Source organism: Ovis canadensis, chromosome 13 (genome assembly GCF_042477335.2).
Source record: "Ovis canadensis isolate MfBH-ARS-UI-01 breed Bighorn chromosome 13, ARS-UI_OviCan_v2, whole genome shotgun sequence".
In the NCBI taxonomy this organism is placed as follows: Eukaryota; Metazoa; Chordata; class Mammalia; order Artiodactyla; family Bovidae; genus Ovis; species Ovis canadensis.
The window spans coordinates 61,254,713-61,281,250 of NC_091257.1; the positions used below are offsets into that span (position 1 = coordinate 61,254,713).

Sequence of the window (26,538 nt, forward strand, 5' to 3'; positions counted from 1 at the left end):
CTGACCACTGAACTGTTTCCCAAATATGGACTCAGGCATAACTGCACAGAGGCCCATGAGACAGACTGAATTACCTCCAGGGAACACTTGCGATGCAAATGTGGAAGGATACTTCCGAATTATTCTTTGCATTAAAATAAAATTTAAACTACTCTACAAAACAAAGGGCTTCCCAGGTGGCGCTTGTTGTAGTTCCCTGTCATCGTTCAGTTGCTCAGTCATGTCTGACCCCACAGACTGCAGCACACCAGCACCAGGTGGCGCTAGTGGTAAAGATTCCACCTGCCGATGCCAATGAAGGAGATGCAAGGGATGCGGGTTTGGTCCCTGGGTCTGGAGGATCCCTTGAAAGAGGAAATGGCAACCCACTCCGTATTCTTGCCTGGAAATCTCATGGACAGAGGAGCCTGGCAGGCTATAATCTATGGGGTCTCAAAGACTTGGGAGAGTTAAAAAGCTAGCTTAAAACTCAACATTCAAAAAACTAACGTCATGACATCCAGTTCCATTACTTCATGGCAAACAGGAGAAACAAAAGGGGAATCCGTGGCAGATTTTATTTTCTTGGTTTCCAAAATCACTTTGGAGAGTGACTGCAGTCATTAAATTAGAAGATGCTTGCTCCTTGGAAAGAAAGCTATGACAAACCTAGACAGCATATTAAAAAGCAGAGACATCACTTTGCCAACAAAGGTTCATATAGTGAAAGCTATGGTTCTTTCCATAGTCACATACAGATTTGAGAGTTGAACCATGAAAAAAGCTGAGTACCAAAGAACTGATGCTTCTGAACTGTGGTGTTGGAGAAGACTCTTGAGAGTTTCTTGGTCTGCAAGATCAAACCAGTCAATGCTAAAGGAAATCAACTCTGAATATTCATTGGAAGGACTGATGCTGAAGTTCTAATACTTTGGCCACCTGATGCAGAGCGCCAACTCACTGGAAAAGACCCTGATGCTGAGAAAGACTGAGGGCAAGAGGAGAAGGGGACAACAGAGGATGAGATGGTTGGATGGCATCACCGACTCAAACGGACATGAGTTTGAGCAAACTCCAGGAGACAGTGAAGGACAGCGAAGCCTGGCGAGCTACAGTCCATGGGGGCGCAAAGAGTTGGACACGACTTAGCAAGACTGAACAACAACAACAAAGAGAGGCTTTTTCACAACAAAAGAAAGTTATCTTTATAAAAACCCATGTGAACAATTTCACAAGTTCCTGGGAAAGAGTTTGCTGGTTAGCACGTAGTCTGCCCCCACAGGCCTCAGAGCCAGTCTGCAGGCCCCAGGAGGGGCAGATCTGCTGGGGGTGAGGAGCCTGAACCCGTCCGCTCCTCCAAGAACACTCGCTGCAGCAGAGCAGACCTGGAGAGTGAATTTCACCTTCACTCTTTAAGGTGTGTGCACAGGTTACTAAGATCATTAATAGTATGTTTCTTATAAATTCAGATAAATTTTTAGTCTCTAAAATGACTAGGGCTTTTAGCATTTCTAATACATTTTTTTAAAGCAATTATTGTATACATCCTTATCTTTGCTCAAATCTTAAGTTTTACTACTCGTGGTAAGAGGTGACTTTATAAATCCTTTCTTCCTCTACTTTAGAAATGATCAGAAAATTTTGGAATTCTAAGACCATACACTGTATATATAAACTGAAATAAACAATATAATTCAAAACAACATAAGAAGTTAAATAAGTAAGAATATAATGTCACTTGACATTTTTAAAAGTACTCTAATGTTAATTTATTTAAAAATTCAAAACTACTAAATGTAAGCTAGATAGAACAGAACAAAAAAATATTTTAGTAAGCCACTTACATCCTAGAGTTATCAAAGGAAACACAAGAAAATGTCAGCAATATGCATATTTTAAAAAAAAAAATTACCAAAGACTTTCAAATAAGCAGAAATAGCCTAAGACTGAAGCTGCTCCTTGAATTGCACTTCATCTCACTGTGGATACAAGGTTAAGTTACTTAAGGGAAAAATAAAAAGCTAACAAAAAACTATTTATGCCTTCATAGCAGACTCACCAAAATTTGAACTTCCTCCTAAGATTAAGCAAAAGTACTATATACTAGTTGAAGTTAGGCAGGTAATTTATCTTGTTTATTCCAAATACCCCAAAGCAGAGATGCACACAAATCACCTCAAAATATTACTTCATAGTAGTATTCTCCCAGAGATAAACTAATTCCCAAATAATTAAATTCTTGCCACTTTAAAAAGATCAGATGATGATTTATAAAACAGCAAAATATGACAAATGTCTCTATTCTGCCTTTGGACCTTCACTTTTTTATCATACTTTGCGAACTAAAGAAAAGATGAACTAAAATGTAACCACAACTCAGAATGTAAGTTCCATTGCTTTATACCCATTTATTAGCTTTTCTGAATTCAGAATCTCCTTATCAAGCCACATTAACGATAAAAAATGTACTTTCCCACAAAAAAGACCACACCTACTAACACACGATGTGTCAGCCACAGTAAGCAGCATAGTAGCATCCAGGTGCCTATGTCCTGGAGCCACTTAACATCGACAGTACTTGTCTTAAATATTAGGCTCCTCTCTTCCCATCGCACTGTGTGCAAACCCACACACTCACGATGGCCTGAGAGCCACACATACCTTGCTGGTGGAGGCCTTGTAGGTGGTCTTCAGTTTCTGAGAAAGCTGGCTGGTGCTGTGACTGGCTGCAGAGACAGAACCAACCGTCAAGAAAATCACACAAGCAAGCACGTCAGAGCTGGGACAGGGAGATGGCTCGAGGACATGGAGGACAGTGCAAGCCCAGGGTGTGCCCACACCAGCAGAAACATGGGCTTCCTGGAGCCTGCCCATCCTTCCACACCCAGATTCAAGGGATGCTACTCAAGCCTGCTGACCATGCAGAGGAAGCGAGTCCTCCCTGCACTGGAGTCAGACTTCCTCCCTGCAGGTGCCCGCAGGAAGCCAGCCTCACCTTTCGTCTTGAGCTGGCCCTTACTCAGTTCCGCTCCATCGATCGCTTGTCCTTCAGCTGCTAAGCGCTCATTAAGAGTCTCAATTTCTCTACGCACTGAAAAGTAAAATAATGTGCTTTTCAGGTATATTCACCAATTCCAAAATTGAGTACATAAAAATGTTGCATGTTAGAATTGTCTAAACAAGCACGTGAATGATATCCCACTAAACAAGAGGATGGCCAGAGTTCCAAAAAACTCAAAAGACATTCCAAAAACACAAAGTCCACCACTCATGCCACACAAGAAAGACACTGTGCTACTGACCCCCAAACAGGCCTCCTGGATTTCAACAGAGTTCACATCCTTTGTACTTTATTCTGTGCACTTACAAACATTGTTCTGGTCCTGTCTGAAACTGAAAAAATACTTACAGTCTCCCCTGAAATCATTAGGGGAAACATACAATAACAAAACCTGACTATTGTTACTGCTGTCTGGCACCAGAGTGTCAAGTGAGTGCTACACATCTCAAAGATTAAAAGTTGAAGGGAAAAAAAGAAAATATTTAACATTGAGGAGTTCCCTGGTGGTTCAGTGGTTAGGACTCTGGGCTTTCATTGCCAAGGGCCTGGGTTCATTCACTGAACTAGTCATGCAAGTCACACGGTGCGACCAAAACCAGAAAAAAAGTGAAGAGAAAAGTACTGAATCACAGTGGACGTGAAGAAGGAAGAGGAAGGCAGGGGATGGGGAAGAAGAGAAGCAGATGCAGGGCGCGAGAATGCCAGCAAGATGGGGCCTCTGTCCTCACTCTGCAGGGACCTGCGGTCACAACCCACTCCAGCGGGAGACAGACGCCCCCATCCCCTGCCCCCAGAGCCTGACGTGAGTGTGCGGAGCTGGAAGATAGTAAACAAATGCCATCATAAGCCCCCCAAGCTCGTCAAAGCAGAAAAGAAAAGGGGTACAAAGGTGAATGTGACCCAGAGATGAAACTCTCAAAAATCCATATGGAGAAGTGACAGGTTATAAAAGTATTTCAAATAAAGAGCAATACTCACATTCTAAGTTTTCAATATAAAGGTTTTCAAATTCTCTTTCTATTTGACCAAACAGTTCCAGAAGAGTACTGCGAACTGAGGAAGGCAGCTTAGAATCCTGCAGAGAAAGAAGGTTGTGCTGAAAATGAACGAATAAGTGAATGAGGAGCTCTGACACCGAGCACTAGTATACTTTTCCAAAGGGAATTATCATTCAAGCTCTTATTTTACATCTTTACATATTTTATTTCTTCCACGCAAACACTCAAAAGAACTTCAAGTTTCAAATTCCTACAGCTGAAACTAAAACCAAACTGTGTATATGGTTCCCTAGGATGGCACACGTTTTGAGACCAAGCAGGTCTTCAAACACATAACTCCCTTTACAAGGAAGGAAACAAGCCTATTCAAAATCTCCGAGTTTGTGGGAGATGAAGCTATGAACAGCCCTTATGCTCCAGTATGTGGCATCACAAGTTAATCTTAGTTAAGTGGTACCTCACAGTCCTCACATCCACTGTGCTTCAAGCAGAGTAAACTGGACACTTTCTATAACTCTACTCAGCACTTAAACTTGCTCCAAGGAAGAAAAGTGAATTCAGCTATAAGAGCAAAAGGTGAATCAGCTGAATGAAAACACCAGCGTGGAAGGTCCCAGGTCTGCAAGGGCTTCACTACAAAGCTACTACTCAATGAAGCTTCTAGAAGAGTCTGCATTTTCATGGTTGGCATGGAAGAGGCAGGCCCCTTTCCTGGCCTGGGTCAGTGCTTCCAGTGCAGACATGGGTTTCCCGCTCCACAACTAACAGCGCTGCCTCCTTGCTTCTGACTCAAGAATCCAATTCCCATAAAGGCTGCCCGACAGCTGAGCCTGTAATCCCGTCCAGAGTATCGCCCGTGGCTCCACTCAGATGCCCCAGGCATCAGACTCCCACATCTGAGGTCTGCCACACCTACCATGCCAGGTGCCCACATCCAACGCCATCACCGCGGTTGCTGCCACGGGACCGGGCCAAGCGCCCCCACCAGCCCAGGGAGCTGCCCGTCCGCCCACAGGCACCAACCCACCTGCAGGGTTCTGAATGACCCTCACAAAGGGGTACCCGAGAGGCAGCTGGCTCTACATCACAATGGGGATGGCGTGGAAGCCCTGAGAACACGGGCCCCTCACACGGAGTTACCCCCAAAGATGCCATCAGGGCGGTAACAAAGGGTCACTGCTGGAAACTGAGGTGACAGTTTAAAAGTCCCTTAGGCAATCTGCACTGTCCAGTGGGGGAGCTGATGGTCACGTCTGACTAACCTTAAAACTAGGTTATTCACGATTTTTAAATTCCTCTGTCCCACCAGTCACACATGGCTCTGGGCGCCCATACAGGTAGCACAGATCTAGAACCTTCAACCACAGAAGTTTCACTGCACAGCTCTGGTTCAAGCATTCCTTGTCAGAAGAGACGAGGACACAGACACCAGCGAGGAGGAACATGTGAGGACAGAGAAAATTGGGTCCACATCCAGGAAGGAAGCCTCAGGAGGACAAGCCTGCCCACACCTGACCTCCAGCCACCCACCTCCAGGACGGAGAGAAAAAAGCTAGGGTTCGACCCCTGGGTCAGGAAGATTCCCTGGAGAAGGAAATGGGAACCCACTCCAATATTCTTGCCTGGGAAATCCCATGGACAGAGGAGCCTGGCAGGCTACAGTCCATGGGGTCACAGAGTAGGACATGACTCAGCGCACACACATGCATATATACTTATGCCTGTATAAACATATAGCAGATATATCTACAATTTATTTTACTATAATATATGCTTTTATTTGGAGAAGGCGATGGCACCCCACTCTAGTACTCTTGCCTGGAAAATCCCATGGATGGAGGAGCCTGGTAGGCTGCGGTCCACGGGGTCGCTAAGAATTGGGCACGACTGAGTGACTTCCTTTTCACTTTTCACTTCCATGCATTGGAGAAGGAAATGGCAACCCACTTCAGGGTTCTTTCCTAGAGAATCCCAGGCACGGGGGAGCCTGGTGGGCTGCTGTCTATGGGGTTGCACAGAGTCGGACACTACTGAAGCGACGCAGCAGCAGCAGCAGCAGCAGCAGCAGCAGCAGCAGCAGCATGCTTTTATTTAGACTTAACAACAATGTTCTTTTAAAAACCTAACGTTTTACTCATTATAGAAGAACCAGAAAAAGAAGCAGCAAACTTATCTTTGTCAATAAAATATTAGATCACTTAATAAAAGGGGCATCGAATTATCAGAAAGACATGTAATGTAATAAGCAGCAGACAGACTCACACAGCAGACACAGGATAAAGCCAAGAAGTTACTGAAAGATCAGATTCCAAGAACTCCTCAGAGAACAAGGTCATTATACCTGATTCTGCTCTCCTCTTGAGGTTCTGAGACAGAAACCTAAAAGTACACTCTCAATCTGCCTGTGCAAAGAATAAAAAGTAGCCCAGACAATCACACCCATTTATTACAATATGTAATACACTAACCTAGAAACTGAATTCTGCCTCTGCAGGCTGTTGCACTTGACTGTCATTTTCACTGGTCGATGGGAGGCCTGCTTGTGGTAACCCACACTTTCCCTCCACTTTGGAGATCTGTATACACTGGGATATTTTTTCAACATTGCCAACACGATTCACATCTTCACCAGACACTCACCTGTCCCTCTAACATGTCTCTGGGCAGGCCTGTCCTCTCCTGCTCTGAGCTGTTAGTTCTCCGTATGGAAAGGCTGTGAGATTTGCGCTTCTGTTTTGCTTGGCGAGCAGCTGAACAACTCCCGCTTTCTGTGGGCATTACTTCTGGAAGATGAGGTCCTGGTCACTCCTGCAAGATGCTAAACAGGAGCAGGAAAAACAAGTACTGTATTTCTGATATGGCAAACTGAAATGAAGGAAAAACAGGGGATAGGAATGAAACTGCTCACTGCAAATTTCCTTATTATGTTAACTTTACTATGTAAATTAGAATGTGATACACTCACATGTTTTAAGGTAGAGACCACAGCCTTGGTTAAAGAGGTAATTTTTTTATCGAATTTCATGAACACCCTTTTAAAAAAATCAACAGCAGAGAAGCGTTTAAAATAGAGAACTCTCCCTCAACCCACTCTCTGCAGACTCCCCGACTCCCCTGGGGAACCAATTCTAACCGCATTTTTCAGCTAGATTCCAGAGCTATGCCCTCCTAGAGAAATCGGAAGCACATTAAAAAGGTAAAGACAAATAAAATTTTAATGCTTTATTTAACCCATGTTTAAAATACTCTCATCTGAGTCAAGTAAAAAACCCAAATGAGGTCTGTCAGTGTTTGTAAGCTCCAGTTTCCTTCTCACTCACAACACTGCTCACTGGGAACCGGCCAGTTCGCCAGGCTCACCTGCGGTGAGGGCCACCGTCATACAGCACACAAAATCCTGCATGGCATTCCAATATCCACATAACACATTTTCCTTTCCCCATTTTGGACATTATTCATTTCCTGCTACCATCAACAACTCTTCTCAATACAATCACATCACTTAGTTAATATGACTCTGCTGCTGCTGCTAAGTCGCTTCAGTCGTATCCGACTCTGTGCGACCCCATAGACGGGAGCCCACCAGGCTCCTCCGTCCCTGAGATTCTCCAGGCAAGAACACTGGAGTGGGTTGCCGTGTCCTTCTCCAATGCATGGAAGTGAAGAGTAAAAGTGAAGTTGCTCAGTCGTATCGACTCTTAGCGACCCCATGGACTGCAGCCTATCAGGCTCCTCCACCCATGGGATTTTCCAGGCAAGAGCACTGGAGTGAGTCGCCACTGCCTTCTCCAAGCAGTATATTTACACAGGACACACTCCTTCTTCAACTGCAGATTGATGTTTTGGATATCACTTCCTCATTTTCTGCTCTCACTGGTCCCTTCTTCTCCCAGCATACCTTTGTGAATCCAAGTAATTTTAAGCATATACTTATATTTCTTCCTTCTTCAAACAACCGACAGTATCTGTAGGTCCTCACTGTAAAATGGCTCTCTGGAGCCAGCCCACAGCCCTCCACTCCCCACTCTGCTGCGGCAGAATACGTGTCCTCTGGGGATCCTGAGCTTAGGGCTCTCGGCCTGCCCCCGCCAATGGACCGCAGCCACCTCCTGTGGACTGCTGGCGCTGCTCCCCTGCGGATGCAGCACAGCTGTCTTAACCATGCACCTACTGCAAAAAATTCTGGCCCTTTCCAGTTTTTTACTATTACAAATAAAGCTACTATGACAATAACATAAGTTTCTGCTGAAACTCCAATACTTGGCCACCTGATGCGAAGAGCTGACTCACTTAAAAAAGACCCTGATGCTGGGAAAGATTGAGGGCAGGAGAATGGGACGACAGAGGAAGAGATGGTTGGATGGCATCACCGACTCAAAGGACATGAGTTTGGGTAAACTCCGGGAGTTGGTGATAGACAGGGAGGCCTGGCGTGCTGTAGTTCATGGGGTCGCAAAGAGTCATACACGACTGAGTGACTGAACTGAACTGAAGTTTCTACTTCTTCTGACTGCTGTATGTTTACAGGAAAAAAAACAGAAAAGTTTTTAAAAATGTTTGAGATATAAGTCACACACAATCCAGTCGGCCAAAACTTCTAAATTTTGATCAAGTCCTAACTCATCCATTACTTTTAAGACTCATACTTCTAGAGTCATGTCTAAGAACTTTTCAACAATTCCCAAATTTTTCTGTTTCCTTCTTAAAATTTTAGCTTTATCAGTTACATTTAAATTTACAAGCTGTTCTGGGACTGTTTTTTTAATAAAGTGTTTTTTAATCAAGTTTAGATCAAGGTTTTTGGTTTTTTTTTCTGGTTGTATCCTGTTATTCTAGCACTATATGCGAAAGACAATCTATCCTACACCAAATTGAGCAAGTTTGGCATCTTGCTCAAAAATCAATTGGCTATATTTCTATGGGATTATTTCTTGGTTCTCTCTTCTGTTCCACTGTCCTGTGTCATCTTGAAATCAGACATCTTGTGATTTCTACCACATCTTTTTCACAATGTTTTAGCCATCCTACTTCCTTTGCCTTTCCACAGAAATTTAGAATAATCTTATCCGTATCTGCAAAACTCCTAAGGGAACTTTTATAAGAACTGCATTTAATCTGTCGACTAATCCGAAGAGAACTGGCATGTCTATTATATAGAGACTTCCAATCTATGGACACAGAGGATCTGTTTCAGATCCTCTTTGATTTCCTTCCTCAGCTTGTAGTTTTCGCATAAAAGTTCTATATATACCAATAACCCTGAAGATTATACTTTTATACAATTTTAAATTGCTGGTATACAAAAATACAACTGATTTGTGTGTAATAAGCTTGTATCCTACGCTCTTGTTGAACTCATTTACTAGTTCAAGCTTTTTCTGTAGATTATTTAGCATCTCCTATGTGGACTACTGTGTCACGTAAAAAAGGACAACTTCTTCCTTTCTGATCTGTATGCCTTTATTTCCTTTTCTTATCTTACCGATTTGGCTAGAAATTCCAATGCTATGTTGAATTAGAAGTAACAGCAAACATCCTTTCTTTACTCGGATCTTGAGGTAAAAATACTCAGTTTTCACCATTAAGTATATTACCTGCAGGTTTTGGGTAAACACATCGTTTTATCAAGTTGAAAAGTCCCCCCAACTGTTCACATTCTGAGAGTTTCATGAGTGAGTGTCAACTGCATCATGTTTTTTCTTGAGTTACGTAATATGAGCACATGGCTTTCTTCTAAGCCTCTAACAGGTCAATTACACTGTTGATTTTCAGTATTGATCTAAACCTGCATCCATGGAGTAAACCCTACTTGGGCATGGTGCATACTTCATTGTTTGTTTTCTCATTTTGTTTCTTTTTTCTGCCTTCTTGTAGGTTATTTGAACATTTTTTGGAATTTCGTTCTGATTTCTCTTGTTTTTGAGTTTCTTTTGTATAACTTTTCTTAGTGGCTGCTAAGTTTTCATTATCTTTTCACAGCTTATCAGTCTGCTGACCACCAACGTTCTACCAGTTCCTGGTGAGTGTTGAAGCCTTACTTCCGCCACGACCCTCTGCCCTCCCCACTGACAACATAATCATCTTAAGTGTTTCCTCCAAACACACTGAGAACCACATCAGGCAACTGTGCTTCAACTTTCAAACCTAAGTCAGAGGAATGTCTATTGAATTTACCAATTCATTTACTCTCTCCATTGTTTCTTCTTCCTTCCTGGTGTTCCTACAGCGTTTCCTTTCTGTTGAACTTCCTCTATTATTTCAGGGTAGCTCTGTTGGTAACAAATCATGTGAATGATGTTTTCACTTGATAGAGAATTCTGATCTGATGGTTCGTTTCCTTCAGCACTTGAAAAACATACTACTTCCTTCTGGCCCCAGCAGTTTGTGATGAGAAATCAACTATAGACAAAGGGACATTTCTCTCTCCCACTGCTTTTTCATCTTTAGTTTCAGAAGCCTGACTATGAGGCACCTTAGCAAATTTCTTTGAATTTATCTTGCCTGGGTTTCACCATACGTTTTAAATATATAGGTTTATGGCTTGCCAAACTTGGGAAATACCTAGCCAGTGTTTCTTCAAACATATTTTCAGCCCCACTGTCTCTCTCCTCTCTTCCTGATAAGGACAAGTCTCTTGTTAAAAGGCACAGGTCCCAGGGATTCAGTTTACTTTTTTCCAGTCTATTTTCTCTCTAATGTTCAGACTGAGTAATTTTCATTATTTTATCATCAAGTTCATGGATTTCACAAGCTCACTACTGTACTCCCCAACTCCAAAATTTCCATTTGTTTCTTCTTTACATGCCATATTTTCTTCCTGAGATTTTCTATTTTTCATTTGCTTCAAGTGTTAGTATCTCCTCACTGAAAATTTTATCACGACTGCTTTAAAATCCTGTCAAACAATTCTAATATCTGCATCGGTCCTATGTAGCTGTTAGCTACCTTTTCTGATTCAAGCTGACATTTTCCCCCTCGGTGTGAGAAGCCTCAGGATGCTGGGTGTTGTTACCAGACATGAGACCTGATCTAAGTCTTTCAGCAGGCCTCTTCTGATACTGGCCCAGCCAACAAACAAGGGTATGGCCTTGTTTCTGCTATGTGGATATAGAAAGTGGGGATGGAAGCAAGTGCTCCCCGTTCCGCCTCCTCTGACCCAGGAGGAAGTACCCCTTTGCCAATGCCGGGTGAAACTCTCTTGGCCTCTATTCACACCACTGAGCTGAACCTAGGGCACCTTGTTACTGTGCCATTCCAAGCTTCATCACCACAGGTGGTGGTAAAATTCCTGAACTTTTGCTAGATTTCTTCTGAGGCCATTCCAATGGGAAAGAAGAGGGTGTTCTTTGTTATCGCACAACAGAAATGAGAACCCAGCTTCTCACCAGGCCTCTCTGATCCCACCCAGCACAGTGTGGTCCCCACAAGGCTTGTCAGGAGTCAGAAACTAGATTCCCTACCCAACCTGGGACACTCAGCGCGAGGTGGGGCCGCAATGTTTTCTAAGCATGTCCTGTCTGGCAGGCTGTCCCTTTCCTGGTCTTCTCGTCAAAGGCCAGCTTTCTCGGGGCTTGCTGAGCCCTTTAGCATTGTTGGGTTGAGGCTGCTCAAGGCCCAAGGCTAGGATGTATGGGACAAGAGGAAAGCCCAGGGAACTTAGCCCTGAGCCAGTTCTCAGGTCCCCATACACCTACAGTTTTCTTTCTTCTCGCCACTTTTCAGTCTGATATTTGTTTTTGTTTGTTTATTTGTTTTGCATTTAATGTCCACTGTTTTTAGCTGTACTTAGTGGGAGCAACAGGAAAAGTATACACCTACTCTAAAGCCAGAGATCTTCTGACTCTCCAATTGAACATGTGTAGGCCTTGTACAAAAGATAACAAAAAAGTAAGTACATTCAAGTTGGTCAATTAGTTCTTTGTGTTTAGGTTTTAAAATTTGAAACTCACTAATTTATTAAAATTATCACTTTTTGCAGAGGAGATCAGTCCTGGGTGTTCTTTGGAAGGACTGATGCTAAAGCTGAAACTCCAGGACTTTGGCCACCTCATGCAATGAGTTGACTCACTGGAAAAGACTCTGATGCTGGGAGGGATTGGGAGCAGGAGGAGAAGGGGACGACAGAAGATGAGATGGCTGGATGGAATCACTGACTCGATGGACGTGAGTTTGAGTGAACTCCAGGAGTTGGTGATGGACAGGGAGGCCTGGCGTGCTGCGATTCATGGGGTCGCAAAGAGTTGGACACGACTGAGCAACTGAACTGAACTGAACTGATACAGACAAAATTTAACTCTCAAATGTTTTTTAAGAAGGACACTTAATAAGATAAGTTTTTATCTCTCAAATTCTCATTAAAAAAAAAAAAACTTCCATTCTCCTTGCTTTTTTGGATACTCTATCTGTCAAAGCCAGCCACAAGGCCAACCCCCATTCAAGCAGAGGGCAGAGGCTTCACCTACCGAAAGGACAATAAGAATCTGTGTTATCCATCACACCTTATTTCACTCACATGAGTTTGACAGTCATACAAACCTAAGTCCCCATCAACTCCTCAAAGGGCTGGCTCTCTTCCATCATGAAGCCTCAGCTTGAATGTCACTTCCTAGGACAGCTTCCCTTGAAGACCACTAGCCACACAGCATCTCATGACTCTCGCTATGCTTGTATTTACATGCTATTTATGATTCGCTCACTAAATAAGCGTTTCCCCCACTACACAATCAACACAGTGAGGACTGGGACACAGTAAATTGGGGCCACTACTGTATATGTACTGTATTTGTTAGGCCTGACATAAACATATCCTCAAATATCTGATGGCTGGATGAACACTACGTCTACCACTGACAGACTGTGTAACCCTGGTCAAGTTACTTAACCACCTTCTGAAGGCTTAACTCTGTATCTTTAAAGCAGGGATAATAATAGCACTACTTCATTAAGTCACTCACCAGTATTCCTCTCATCTGGATGGGCTGAGCACTGGGAATGCTGTAGTGAACAAAACAGGCTTGGTTCCTACCTTCTCAGAATGCTTAAGAGTTGAGTTGGAAGACAGATATTATACACACAATCTCATAACTTATTACAGAAGTTATAAATTGTGAGGAGGGCTACAAAAGACATGTGCAAATATTATGAGACCAGCTATTAGCTAAACAGTTACAAAGATTATTCTGAGAGGCCGGCATCCAAATTGAGACGGAAGAATTCCTAAGAGTTAACCACATGGAAAACAGAAAAGGGAGTAGATATTTCAAGGACAGGAATAGCATGTGAAAATGCCCAGATATTAAAAAACAAATACTACATCTGTAACACAGCAAACAATGGACAGAACAGTGCAAGGTAAGTGGAGAGATAGGCTTAGAATCTAATCTTTTGTTTACAGTTTATCCTAAAATAAAAGGAAAGTCACTTAGAACTTTTTAAGCAAATAAGCAACAGTAGACTGGCTGCTCGGAGAAGGCAACGGCACCCCACTCCAGTACTCTTGCCTGGAAAACCCCATGGACAGAGGAGCCTGGTGGGCTGCAGTCCATGTGGTTGCAATGAATCAGACACGACTGAGCGACTTCACTTTGACTTTTTACTTTCATGCACTGGAGAAGGAAATGGCAACCGATTCCAGTGTTCTTGCCTAGAGAATCCCAGGGACGGGGGAGCCTGGTGGGCTGCCATCTATGGGGTCGCAAGAGTCGGACACGACTGAAGCAACACAGCAGCAGCAGCAGCAGACTGGCTGCTATGTGAAAAATACACTACAAGGTAAGACGACCATGAATGGAGAAGCCAATTAGGCAGTTACTGAAACAGTCGAGGTAATAGATTATAACAGTTAAGCTTAGAGGAGGATGAATGGATTGGGGTGGGCAGGGGGAAGAAGAGAGAGGTAACAAGGAGAGCCCCTTTCTGAGGCAGCAGGTAGGTGAAACAGAGGTCAGATTACCAAGAAGAGACAGCAGATATGGAGAAATCAGGACCTAATACTGAATGTATTATGTTTTTGCAATGCCTTTGAATGTCAAAATACAAGGAGGCAGGGGTATACAGGTTTAGAGATGAAAAGAGAACTACAGAACATGTATAAAACTGGGAGAAGTCTACACTGACAGTAAAGACGGGTTCTTTGACCCCATCATGCCTCTAAGTCCAATACCTTACTATCTTTAACTGCTCTTCTGCACACGAGGGGGGGAAAGTGTATTACTGGTATATATAGGCAACACAGTATAAAACTGTCTCTCACGAAAAATTATTTTTGATGGAAAATGACGGAACAAACCTTTTTCAGGAAATTTAGATCTGAAAAATTTGAGCTATAGAAATTAGAGACAGTTGAGACAAAAGTATAAAGAAAAACTATGGCAGAATCTGTGGTTGGCAGAATTTTACATACACACAAAAAAGATACTGATATTTAATTTAAAATATTTGAACATAAATTCTTTAAGCAACTCATATGATCCCACTGAAGAGTATTTCAATAACTTTTTAATAGAAGCATTTAGAAACTATTTATCTGCCATATACAAAAGTTGTCCAAGAAATCAAAGTGGCTTAAAGGAATCTTAACCAGAAATTATATTCTTCACTTTAAAAAATAAAGGTCCCAGGTGGAAGAGGCAAAAATGAGCCTACTGGGGTGCTGCGAATGTTCCCTATCTTGATCTGGTTTATGCTTATACAAAAATGTATAGGAATGTCGCTCAGTCGTGTCCAACTCTTTGCGACCTCATGGACTGTAGCCTACTATGCTCCTCTGTCCATGGGATTTTCCAGGCAATAGTACTGCAGTGGATTGCCATTTCCTTCTCCAGTGGATCTTCCTGACCCAGGATGTATATACAGGTAAAAATCCACAGAGCTGCACATTTATAACTAGCACACTGTATGAATTTACTCTATGTTTTACTCAATAAAAAACAACTCCCAGGCTAAAAAAAATAGGAAGGTATATATAATTCTCTTTTCAGCAAGCACACATGTTAAATGACTAACTTCATAAAGCATCTCAGTTATTAAGATTTTCAACACAGAAATTTATCCCAGCCACCTCACAGTTCATGTTATGTTTTTTAAAGGAACAAACATATCAAAACCCTTTTTCACAAAGCTCAAGAAAAAAACGAGACTATCTCTAAATATTTCAGTCAAGCAAGTAAAATAGCAGAAAGCTTCTCTTTCCTCCCTTAAGAATGTCATAAGTAGAAATACTCTGGTAAACGTAAACTGCGAAGTTAATGCATTCCAAAGGTTCTACAAATTGCTTACACAAAGTGTGAAAATTGCAGTATTAACCTTCCTTCCACCTCAACGATAGTCTCCCTTAAGGATCACATAACCAGCTTGTCCAGCGTCTGTATCTTCAGTAGAAATAAGCAGTCTTCTTCACTACTAACTTGTAAGATTCTCACTCCAGCCTGTCCCTGAGCCTTGAACCCCCTCCCTCAACCCCATGAACCACCTGGTGCTACTCTGGGCTTTGCCTGCTTTTGTCGGTCACCTCACCAAACAGTCAATGTACTGGTCATCTTTTCCCACTCATCAATTTCTACACAAACACACACATTTCAAATAATTACAAATATGAAAGAGGTTTTGGTTCTCCAAAGAGGTTTTAGCTCTTGTTTAGTCACTAAGTCGTGTCCAACTCTGCGACCCCAAGGACTGTAGTCCTCCAGGGTCCTCTGTCCATGGGATTTCCCAGGCAAGAATACTAGAGTGGGTTCCCATTTCCTTCTCCAGGGAATCTTCCTGACCCAGGGATCAAACCTGTGTCTCCTGCATTGGCAGGCAGGTTCTTTACCATCTGAGCCACCAGAGAAGCTTCATGACAGGGCACATGACCTCATTAAACAGCAGGTTTAATGAATTAAAGGTCCTGTTGGTTTTTTTAAATCCAAAAAAGGGAACTACCTCCAAGAATCCAACCTCCCTATCCTATTGGTCAAGTATATCAATTTAATATAAACTCTCCTTCTGCACAACTGGTTTGCCCTTGCATGCCACATGCCTACTATACCCTACAAACAAAACAATACTCACAATTTCAAACTCAGTGGCGTTTTTAAACACTTTTGGCCAAAGAAAAATACTGACTAAATAGTAAATGTCATGAACGTTAATAGCATGCAAAAAAAAATGGTTAAAAGCTATACTCTACATGTGGCATTTAATAATACAAAACGTAGCTGAAAAGCCGATAGGTTTTTCATAGTCCTTCACTGTAAAAGTACCCTTACTGAATTCCGGAAGACAAACGACAAACTCAGCTGCTGAGTAACATCAACCAAAGGCAGCCCCGCAGTCCAGCCTCGGTAAACCGGCTAAAGGTGTCCCGTCGTCCACCCAGCCGAAGGCACGCTCACCAGTTCTGGACCTGATGCTGGACTGGGGGTATCTCTAACAGGAAAACCACCAGCGCTACTTAAAGACCTTAATTATTAAAAGAAGGAGCTCGCATCAAGGATGAACTTCTTAACTGTCGAGTCGTCGTCTTAGAAGAAGCAGCACTTGGGAATTCAGAGCGCCGTCGGTACTCCCGGGGGAAGGGGCTGAGGGCGTCAGCTCGCAACCAAGGCACAGCAGGTGCGCGCTGCTGCCCGATTCTGGGGAGGAAGGAAACGCGCCGGGGCCTCCGTGAGAGCACCCGGAAGGACGCGAGACTGGACAGGGCCCGCCGCTCCAGCCCAAGGTCGCGGCGCCCCTCGCGAGGTTCCACACCCCCAATGGGGCCTAGGGACCCCGGGCTCCGTGACACGCTCGCGGGTGGGAGGGTCCCGGAGGCCGCGAAGGACCCGCCTCCCCAGCCGCTCTGGGCGAGGGGCGTGCGTTCCAACTCCGTCAAGAACCGGCCGGGCTGGAGGTCGGAGAGGGGCGCGAAATCAGGGCCCAGGTCCGGGTGCGCGGGGCCCCCAGGACAACCCGGCCCAGCGGAGGCCGCCGCCGCCGCACAGCCTCCGGCTGCGGTCCCGGGCTGAAGATGGCGGGCCAGCACTCACCTGTCACGCCGCCGCCAAGCGCACCGCTGCGCAGTGCCACCCGCACAGTGAGCTGCCGCCCGTGTCTTCCCAGCCACGCGGGGCACGGGACCGACGCGGACTCACAGGACCCTGAGTCCCCGCCTAAAAGCGGCCCCAACACCCGGCAGCCCAACGCCCCACACTTCCGGCGCCGGAAGTCCCCGCCCCGCCTCCGCCCCACGCCGGAAACCCCTCCCGCCATCCTCCACGCGCAGGCCCGACGGGAAGTTCCGCCTCCACCCCGAGGCTGGAACCGCCGGAAGTCCAGTCCATCGCAGGAAGTCCCACCCGCTGCCCGCGGGGGCGGGGATGCTCAAGTGGGTGGCGGCGGCCCTCAAGTGGGTCGCGGCGGCGGCGAATACACAGCTGGGCCCAGGGACCACCCGGCCCTCGCCCTGCGGTGTCGGCGCCCATCTGAAATCCCCGCAGAGGGCCGATGGGCGGCGGGTGCCCGTGGCGCGGGGGCGCTGAGGACCTGCGGGTACTCACGGCGGCGGGGGCCCAAGGGCGTCGCGGGCGGGCGCAGGTCGGCGTCCATCTGGACCCGGGTCGGGTCTCTGGAGCCGCCGGCCCCAGTCGGAACCGCCTCGTGTTCCGGGAACCGCTTCCCGGGCGTCGCTTCCCGGAGCGGCGCGGGCGAGACGGCTGCGCGCGGATCCCGGCGGATCTGCGGAGGGTGACTCACCCCCTGCAGCCTCCGGTCTGAAATGTGTGTTCGCCATTGGCTGCGGAGACGAAAGAAAGGCAGCGTCTCGCCGCGAAAGGTGGGACCTGATGGCCTTCTTGTCCTTGTACAGGTTGGAAAAATTACAGGGTGCGCAGGCAGCCTCTGCTCTAGGAACAACCAGCTGGGCGTTTAAAGTCCTAAAGCAAAGACGAAATCAGACGCGTGGGAGCATTTTTTTTTTTAATACAGATTAAAGCTCATCATTCGAATTGGAGAAGCATTAGTACGATTGTTGCACAAGAAACAAACTCGACGTATTTGGGGATTCGAATAGCCACAAAGTTTGTGCAGTAATACCCGAGGTTACTTCAATATTCAGTATAATAAAAGTTTATTGCTAGAATCAATTATATAAGGTGAACTTAGGGTTTCAAGCTTGATGGTTGTAACTACCATTCAACTAGTAATTTTATTAGGGACCTAATATGCACAAGGCATTCTGCAGGGCGAGGGAGCAAGTAGAATGCCGGGTGAACCACAGTATCAGCTCCCAATTGATTCAGGTGCTAATATGTGGTTTTATTTTGCAGCACAGTATCAACAGTTTGGGTGAAACTTAGGATGTTGTTATAATTGAGGTAATCTTTTCTCTGCTATATTTAGAATTCTATAAAAGTCAACCATGACTGTAAAGAAGTGTCACAAAAATAAGAGGGGAAAGGAATCAACACTTTAAGGGCCTGCTGTGTGCCAGGCACATAACATATTAACTTGTCTGATCCTCAGGCCAACCTAATAAAGTGCTGATCGAAACTGCGATGAGGTACCACCTCACACTGGTCAAAATGGCCATCATCAAAAAGTCCACGAATAGTAAATGCTGGTGAGGGTGTGGAGAAGAGGGAACCTACAGCCACTATGGAGAACAGTGTGGAGGTTCCTTAAAAAACTAACACTACAACTACCATATGATCCAGCAATCCCACAACTGACCATATATCTGGACAAAACTCTTAATTTCAAAAGATACATGTACCCCCAAATGTTCACAGCAGCACTATTCACAATAGCCAAGCCATTAAGCAATCTGAATGTCCATCAACAAATGGAATGGATAAGAGACATGGTGTGTATACATATACACACACACAATTGATAAAAAAGATGTGTGTATACACACACTCGTGTGCGTGTGCACAATGGCATACTACTCATTAAAAAAAAGAAACCTTTTGCACCATGAATGGGCTTCCCTTGTAGCTCAGTCGGTAAAGAATTTGCTTGCAGTGCAGGAGACTCAGGTTCGATCCCTGGGTTGGGAAGATCGCCTGGAGAAGGAACTAGCAACCCATTCCAGTATCCTTGCCTGGAAAATCTCATGGACAGAGGAGCCTGGTGGGCTGCAGTCCATGGGGTTGCAAAGAGTCAGGCATAACTGAGCAACTAACACTTTTTACAACATGAATGAACCTAGAGATTGTCGCAGTGTGAAGAAAGTCAGCAAAACATTTGTAGGTGGGATCTAAGTTCAGTTCAGTCACTCCAGTCGTGTCCTACTCTGCGACCCCATGGACTGCAGCATGCCAGGCTTCCCTATTCATCAACTCCCTGAGGTTGCTCAAACTTACATCCATCTTCATGTCCATGGAGTCAGCGATGCCATCCAACTATCTACAGTATGATACAAATGAACTGTAATTTACAGAACAGAAATAAACACAAAAAACAAACTTAGGCCTACCAAAAAGGAAAGGTGGGATGGATAAATTATATTGGGATTAACATATACACTACTATATATAAACAGAATCCAAGGATTTACTGTGTACCACAGGGAACTAACTTTATTCAACATCTTGTAATAACCTATACTGTTAAAAGAATAATGTGTAAACTATCTTTTTGCTGTACACCATAAACTAACATAAATCGACTGAAGTACAAATTATTCTGAATTGAACTTAAAACATGCGAGCATGCTAAGTAGCTTCAGTTGTGCCAACTCTGTGCGACCCCATGGACTGTAGCCCTCCAGGCTCCTCTGTCCACGGGATTTTCCAGGCAAAAATACTGGAGAAGGTTGCCAGGCCCTCCTCCAGGGGATCCTCCCAACCCAGAGATGAAGCCCACGTCTCACATCGCCTGCATTGGCAGGTGAGTTCTTTACCACTAGCACCACCTGGGAAGTCCAATTAAGCGTGAGGATGTTATAATTAGCTGTCAAAACTCAAAAACCTAGTATGCAATGGAGCAAAGACTGGATTAAAATCCAGGTCCACATCAAAGCTCACGTTTTCCACAGTGAGCAGTTTTACCTTCCCAGGTAAGCGCTTTCCTTTGATAGCGCTGCTGTAACAAAATGCCACAAATCAGGCTTAAACAACATAAATTTATTGTCTCAGGTCTGGAGGCTTGAGGTCCAGGATCAAGGTGCCAGTCGGAGCTGGTTCCTGCTGAGACCTGTGACAGGGAATCTGTGCCATTCTCTCTCTCTCGCCTTCCGGTGGTTTGCCAGCAACTCCCGACTGGCAGAGGTCGTTTTCTAACTCCTTTCCTTCACAAATAGTGACAAACTTGTCTGGCTACTTTGAAGTCGCCACACTACCCGGCAGGGAAAGCTCACGCTCACCAACAGGTCTGTTTAGCTCACAGAACGGCTTCACGCAAGCGCCTCCCCGCGCCTCAGGCCGCGAGCGCGCGGAGACGCCTGACGTCAACGCGCCGCGAGCGCAAAGCTTCAGCGCGTCGATTGGCTAGAGCGGCCGAGGGCAAGACGTAAGCGGACGCTCACTCGGCCCCTAGTCAGCAAGTGCCCTCTATAAAGCCGTTCCGCACTCGAGGAGCGTCATCTCAGCTGTGTACCGAAGACACCAAGAGCACCCGTGCTGCAGCCTGGAAGAAGGTTCCACAGCCCAGAGCCGTGGGAGGAGACACCTGGAGATCAGGAGTGGCGCCACCGCGCGACCGTGACGTGGGTCGCGGGCTGGCGCACCATTGGCCGGCGGCAATGTGGCGCGCCCTGGCGCCGGCGCGGGCAATTGGCCGCGCGGCCTCGGGGGTCGGGACTCGGGCCGGAGGCGGGGCCCGTGCCTTGGGGCGGGGTCTGAGGCAGACTCGTCTGGCGGCGCAGCTTTCAGTGGACGGCTCGTGTGCGAGGTACGGAGGAAAGAATCTGTGAGGTGACGGGAGGCGGGCAGGGGTCCGGGCTCTGCGCGCTGAGGGGCGGGCCGAGCGCTTCCGGATCGCATCCCGTAGTCTAACCCAACCGTGTGGGGAAGTAGCCGGAGGCCCGCGGTCTCCGGCGTGTGGGCAGCACGGGGGGCTGTAAGCGCGGCCCGGGGCCCGGCGCTGGGGAGGCGGTGGGGGCGTCCTCCGACTCTGGGACCCCCGCCCCCAGGTTCCCGGGGCGGCGCGGAGGCTGGGCGGCGATGCCGGAGGTGAGCACGGACGAGCTGGACGAGCAGCAGGTGCAGCTCCTGGCGGAGATGTGCATCCTCATCGACGAGAACGACCGGAGGATCGGGGCGGAGACCAAGAAGAACTGCCACCTGAACGAGAACATCGAGAGAGGTGCCCGCGAGGGCGGCGGGCGGCGGGCCGGGGTCCTCGGGCGCAGGGAGGGCGGGGATCCCACGTCGCCCCCTATGGCCGCCCGAGCCCTTGCGAGCCCCAGACAGAGACTCAGGGCGTCGCATCTCTCTCGCCGCCAGGGCTGTTGCACCGAGCTTTCAGTGTCTTCCTGTTCAACACCGAGAACAAGCTGCTGCTGCAGCAGAGGTCAGACGCTAAGATTACCTTCCCAGGTAAGTGCTCACCCTTTGTATGTTGTTGGCAGCTGCACGTGCTTTGATTTGTTTGATTTGTCACGTGCAATTTCTGGTAGCCGGGATCAGAAAATTCTAGTCAGTTGCTGAGTTTTATTTTCTTCGCACGAGAAGCTTGTACGGTGGATGCAACCTAATAAATAAAGCAGCAGTAAAGGATAAGAGCTGCTAGGTAGGTTTAGATGTGTCTGTAATCATTTGTGTCTTATACACAAGACCATTTAACCGTTTGGGTTAAGAAAGCATTCATAAAAATGTATATCTACCTGTGTCTTTCACAAAATTCTCCAGAATCTTTTGTTGTTGTTGTTGTTACTTTTTAAACTTAGTTTTCTTAATCTTCCTAACCTTATTTTTCAGGAAAATTTTATCTCTGTATATTTATAAACATTAACATGTTCCAGGGTGTTTTACTAATACTTGCTGTAGTCACCCGTTAAGCAACCCGAGTGAGCTGGAAGAAAATGATGCTATTGGAGTAAGAAGAGCAGCACAGAGGCGGTTAAAGGCCGAACTCGGAATTCCCATGGAAGAGGTAACCCACCATACCAGCTGAAATGTATTTAGAATACATTAAAACAATTTTTAACAAAACTTTAAAGTGTAGCTCTCTGCTTTGTATCACTTGGTTTTTTTAGGCCCAAAAAAAGCCCATTAAATAAGTCAAATTTTGACTTCATAATACTTGTAGATACTTAACTCTACCACGATCGGTTGATCTATTAACCAGTATATAAAGTTAACTGTTTTATAATTGACCAAGGGTGAGTATTTTCTTGTGAACTACAGACCTGACTGGGTGAACTGAAATTATCCTCTTGTTCCTGGAATTGTCCCCTTTCAATAAGACCTGAATGAATTAAAGTATCTCTCTTATCTAGTTAAAATGGGAATTTTTTTTCCTGCTATGAATTAAGATGCAAGGGGGAATGTCACACTTCTAGTTTGCATGACTCTATTTTCTTTAATGTACATTTTTCAATAAATCTTCTAGTTCTGGTCCTTTGGGAAAAATTTCAGACTTGAAACTATTTAATACTATTTCAAGTATACATATTTTCCTGGGTCGGGAAGATCCCCTGGAGAAGGGATAGGCTACACACTCCAGTATTCTTGGGCTTCCCTGGTGGCTCAGCTCTTAAAGAATCTGCCTGCAATGAGGGAGACCTGGGTTCAGTCTCTGGGTTGGGAAGATCCCTTGGAGACGGGAACAGCTAACCACTCCAGTATTCTGATCTGGAGAATTCAATGGATTGTATAGTAGTCCATGGGGTCACAGTCAGACATGACTGAAAGACACTCACTTTCACAGTATATATTTTATGTATTTTGTGTATTAACAGGAAATTGACGTTTCAAAAATTATCATTCTAAAACTACTTCTGTTGTTCAAGGTATTACTGAAATGTAGTGGGTTGATTTAGATTGTTTTTTGTTGATGTTTTGGAGGTTTTTCTTTTTTTTTTACCCTAGGTTCCTCCAGAGGAAATTAATTATCTAACACGAATTCACTACAAGGCTCAATCTGATAGTATCTGGGGAGAACATGAAATTGACTACATTTTGTTGGTGAAGAAGAACGTGACCTTGAATCCAGACCCCAATGAGATTAAAAGCTATTGCTATGTAACAAAGGAAGAATTAGAAGAACTTCTAGAGAAGGCAGCCCATGGTGAAATTAAGATAACCCCATGGTTTCAAATTATTGCAGATACTTTTCTCTTTAAGTGGTGGGATAACTTAAATCATTTGAATCTGTTTGTTGACCATGAGAAAATACACCGAATGTAAAAGTGGAGATGAATGGTTACTTAAGTACTGAAGAATTTCTCTAGCTAGTAAGCTTAAAATGAACTTGAAAAAAATCTGGTTCCCCACTGGAACTCTCCTTGGAAATACTGATACTTTACAACCAGAATTTGTATAGAAAAGAATTCTTGATTTTATGTCATACACCCCATATACATGTGCTGCAATTTGTAAAAAAAAATTTGAGAGATTATACAAAGAGAACAAAATAAACTTAACCTGTCTAAACAAATGGTTATGACACATTTAAACAAGTGGAGTTCATTTTTTATATATTGTGATAAACATTTTCAGAAGACTTGTATAGCACTTTACTATCTGCCAGGTGCTTGACATATCTTTAAATTTTTATCATGGTCCAGAAAAATGTGGAATGGAAGCATTTGCTTATCTACTTCAAAACATTGCAGTTTAACTTTCCATGTTGAGATAAAATATAGTAGAGCAGTTCAAGGAAATTAAATGGCATGATTTTTGTCACTGAAAGTTAATTTTGTTGTTTAATCATTCTGAAAGTATTTTTGATACTTAAAAGTCTAGCATTGATTTTGGTAGGGACATTGGCTGGGTGAAGTCATTTAAATAGTCCATGCCAATTAGTAAAGTCTTGTTTTAAGAATTACTAGGAACACAGACTATTTGTAAAATGGAACTTGGGTCAGTTGAGTCATACTCAACAACAGGATCTTTTAACTGTGGCACTGCAGTTTAGGCTGGATAATTCTTTTTGAAGGTTCATCCTTTGCCTTGTATAGCAGCATCCTTAGGTTCTACCCAAAAAATGCCTTTGGCACCCCTCCCGCCATGGCAGCCCCAGTGACACCATATGTGAAATGTCTTCTGGAGGACTTGTCTGCAGTCGGGCCATGTTGTAGGAAAATTAACCATAAACAGGTTAATATTCATGTTAAATAGATTTGAGTTATGGAATATGTATATATTATTATTATTTGAACTGTACCTTGACTAATGGTACTTTTTTAAACTCTTGCCACAGATATTTCACATTTGAGACCTTAAGACTGCTTTATTATCCTTGAATGCTATTAATTTCAGGCAAAACTGTAGCAAATGTTAACTTTAACAATAAAAATAAATTACCACATCTTGATACTGTTGTCTAATTTGTTATAGCTTCAATACAGTAATAAGTGAAAAGTCCTATGGTAGCTTAAGCATGGTAAATGCATTCAAAATGCATTTATATTATTTCTAGTCCTTTTGCTTACAAAAAACTTGGTAACTACAATGGCTACTGCTTGCTGTGTGGGCAGTGGTGTCTTACATTTAGATTGTGGACAAAGCACTGACAACAGGTACAGAGCAAAAGTACCATCTATTAAACTTTATTGATATTCCTGTTTTGTTCATGCATTGTTTTTTCTGACTGTCTCCATCATCCTGTATCTTGAACAGCTTTAAAGCAGCTGTTTTACAATCTTTTGTCTAGTAAGTCTGCCATCTGGTCTTCCTGAAGGATAGTTTCCTAGTTTTTTTCCTTTAATGGACCACACTTTCCACACTGTTTTTGTATAGGAGTTTTTAGTTGTGGGTATCTGCCTCCTGAGGTCTTCAGGTCTCAGTTCTTTTTCCAAATGTGTTTCTTTTTTGTCAACATGTTGACTTACTAAATTCCTGAGCATGCAGTGCTTTTTGAAGTCATAATTCTTTAATCTCTAGCTCTCAAAAGGCTAAAAAAGGAAAAAAATGCAGGGGAAAAAATAAGCACTGGCCTTTCAAATTCCGCTGGCAGGTATCCATCTGTTTACACCTCTGCCATCAGAAGCAGCAACTGCCAATCAAAAATCCCAGTATTCAGAGGACAAGGCCCTTTAAGGGCTCAATCTGATGCCAACAGGCAGCTCCAGAAAACACTGGCACAGTAACCAACTCAGGATTGGGAGTGGGAAGACAGGCTGATGCTGAGCCACAGGGGCTAAAACTGACCCAAACTGGTTTACCACCAAGGCTTCCCCGCCACAGGAAGAGGGCAGCCTTTAAACTCCAAGAGTCCCAAAGAGTCAGCAGAGTTTCTGCCAGAGGAAAATTCTGAAAGAGATGGGAAAACCAGACAACCTGATCTGCCTCTTGAGAAACCTGTATGTAGGTCAGGAAGCAACAGTTGGGACATAGAACAACAGACTGGTTCCAAATAGGAAAAGGAGTACGTCAAGGCTGTATATTGTCACCCTGCTTATTTAAATTGTATGCAGAGTACATCATGAGAAACGCTGGGCTGGAAGAAGCACAAGCTGGATTCAAGATTGCTGGGAGAACTATCAATAACCTCAGATATGCAGATGACACCACCCTTATGGCAGAAAGTGAAGAACTAAAGAGTCTCTTGAGGAAGGTGAAAGAGGAAAGTGAAAAAGTTGACTTAAAACTCAACATTCAGAAAACTAAGATCATGGCATCCAGTCCCATCACTTCATGGCAAATAGATGGGGAAACAGTGGCTAACTTTATTTTTCTGGGCTCCAAAATCACTGCAGATGGTGACTGCAGCCATGAAATTAAAAGACGCTTACTCCTTGGAAGGAAAGTTATGACCAACCTAGACAGCATATTAAAAAGCTGAGACATTACTTTGTCAACAAAGGCCCATCTAGTTAAGATTATGGTTTTTCCTGTGGTCGTGTATGGATGTGAGTTGGACTATAAAGAAAGCTGAGTGCAAAAGAATTGATGCTTTTGAACTGTGGTGTTGGAGAAGACTCTTGAGAGTCCCTTGGACTGCAAGGAGATCCAACCAGTCCATTCTGAAGGAGATCAGCCCTGGGTGTTCTTTGGAAGGACTGATGTTGAAGCTGAAACTCCAATACTTTGGCCACCTGATGTGAAGAACTGACTCATCTGAAAAGACCCTGATGCTGGGAAGACTGAGGGCAGGAGGAGAAGGGGACGACAGAGGATGAGAAGGTTGGAAGATATCACTAACACAATGGACATGGGTTTGGGTGAACTCCAGGAGCTGGTGATGGAGGCCTGGTGTGCTGCAGTTCATGGGGTCGCAAAGAGTCGGACACAACTGAGAAACTGGACTGAACTGAACTGAAAATATAATCCCAGAGGAGATGGACCCTGGGTGTCCCTGGTCGTTCCACCTGATATCATTCAACAGGTTTCTCTGAACATAACCTTTCCCAGCACAAACAAAACTTTTACTTTA

At 44.6% G+C, this 26,538-nt stretch overlaps 2 protein-coding genes and 2 long non-coding RNA genes across 11 annotated transcripts in view; 3 read left to right on the forward strand and 1 right to left on the reverse strand.

Moving 5' to 3' along the window:
* Nucleotides 1–17,740, reverse strand: part of WDR37 (WD repeat domain 37) — a 35,318-nt gene extending 17,578 nt beyond the window's left edge. For 3 of the 8 annotated variants that reach the window (XR_011247936.1, XM_069546566.1, XM_069546563.1), the window contains exons 1-5: nucleotides 17,046–17,270; nucleotides 6,679–6,856; nucleotides 4,019–4,115; nucleotides 2,975–3,070; nucleotides 2,641–2,705 (exon numbers count right to left, since the gene is read on the reverse strand). Coding sequence is in view for 6 of the 8 variants with exons in the window: in XM_069546566.1 (XP_069402667.1) it covers nucleotides 2,641–2,705; nucleotides 2,975–3,070; nucleotides 4,019–4,115; nucleotides 6,679–6,816 (396 nt within the window). In the remaining 2 variants the exon portion in view is untranslated. Of the gene's footprint in view, nucleotides 1–2,640; nucleotides 2,706–2,974; nucleotides 3,071–4,018; nucleotides 4,116–6,678; nucleotides 6,857–10,212; nucleotides 11,003–17,045; nucleotides 17,271–17,555 lie in introns of those variants that run through there. The other 5 variants (XM_069546567.1, XM_069546564.1, XR_011247937.1 and 2 more) reach the window with 4 other exon arrangements.
* Nucleotides 9,861–12,413, forward strand: LOC138417007 (uncharacterized). Its single transcript, XR_011247938.1, has 3 exons — nucleotides 9,861–10,057; nucleotides 11,818–11,925; nucleotides 12,017–12,413. It is a non-coding gene; the product is annotated as an uncharacterized lncRNA (long non-coding RNA).
* LOC138417008 (uncharacterized) lies at nucleotides 17,466–18,010 on the forward strand. Its single transcript, XR_011247939.1, has 2 exons — nucleotides 17,466–17,547; nucleotides 17,864–18,010. It is a non-coding gene; the product is annotated as an uncharacterized lncRNA (long non-coding RNA).
* A 1,355-nt stretch (nucleotides 18,011–19,365) lies between these two features.
* On the forward strand, nucleotides 19,366–24,471 carry LOC138417006 (isopentenyl-diphosphate Delta-isomerase 1). Its single transcript, XM_069546570.1, has 5 exons — nucleotides 19,366–20,889; nucleotides 21,131–21,303; nucleotides 21,444–21,536; nucleotides 21,962–22,092; nucleotides 23,031–24,471. The coding sequence occupies exons 1-5, from the start codon at nucleotides 20,741–20,743 to the stop codon at nucleotides 23,346–23,348; spliced, it is 864 nt and encodes a 287-aa protein (XP_069402671.1). The 5' UTR covers nucleotides 19,366–20,740; the 3' UTR covers nucleotides 23,349–24,471.
* Nucleotides 24,472–26,538: the final 2,067 nt, after the last annotated feature.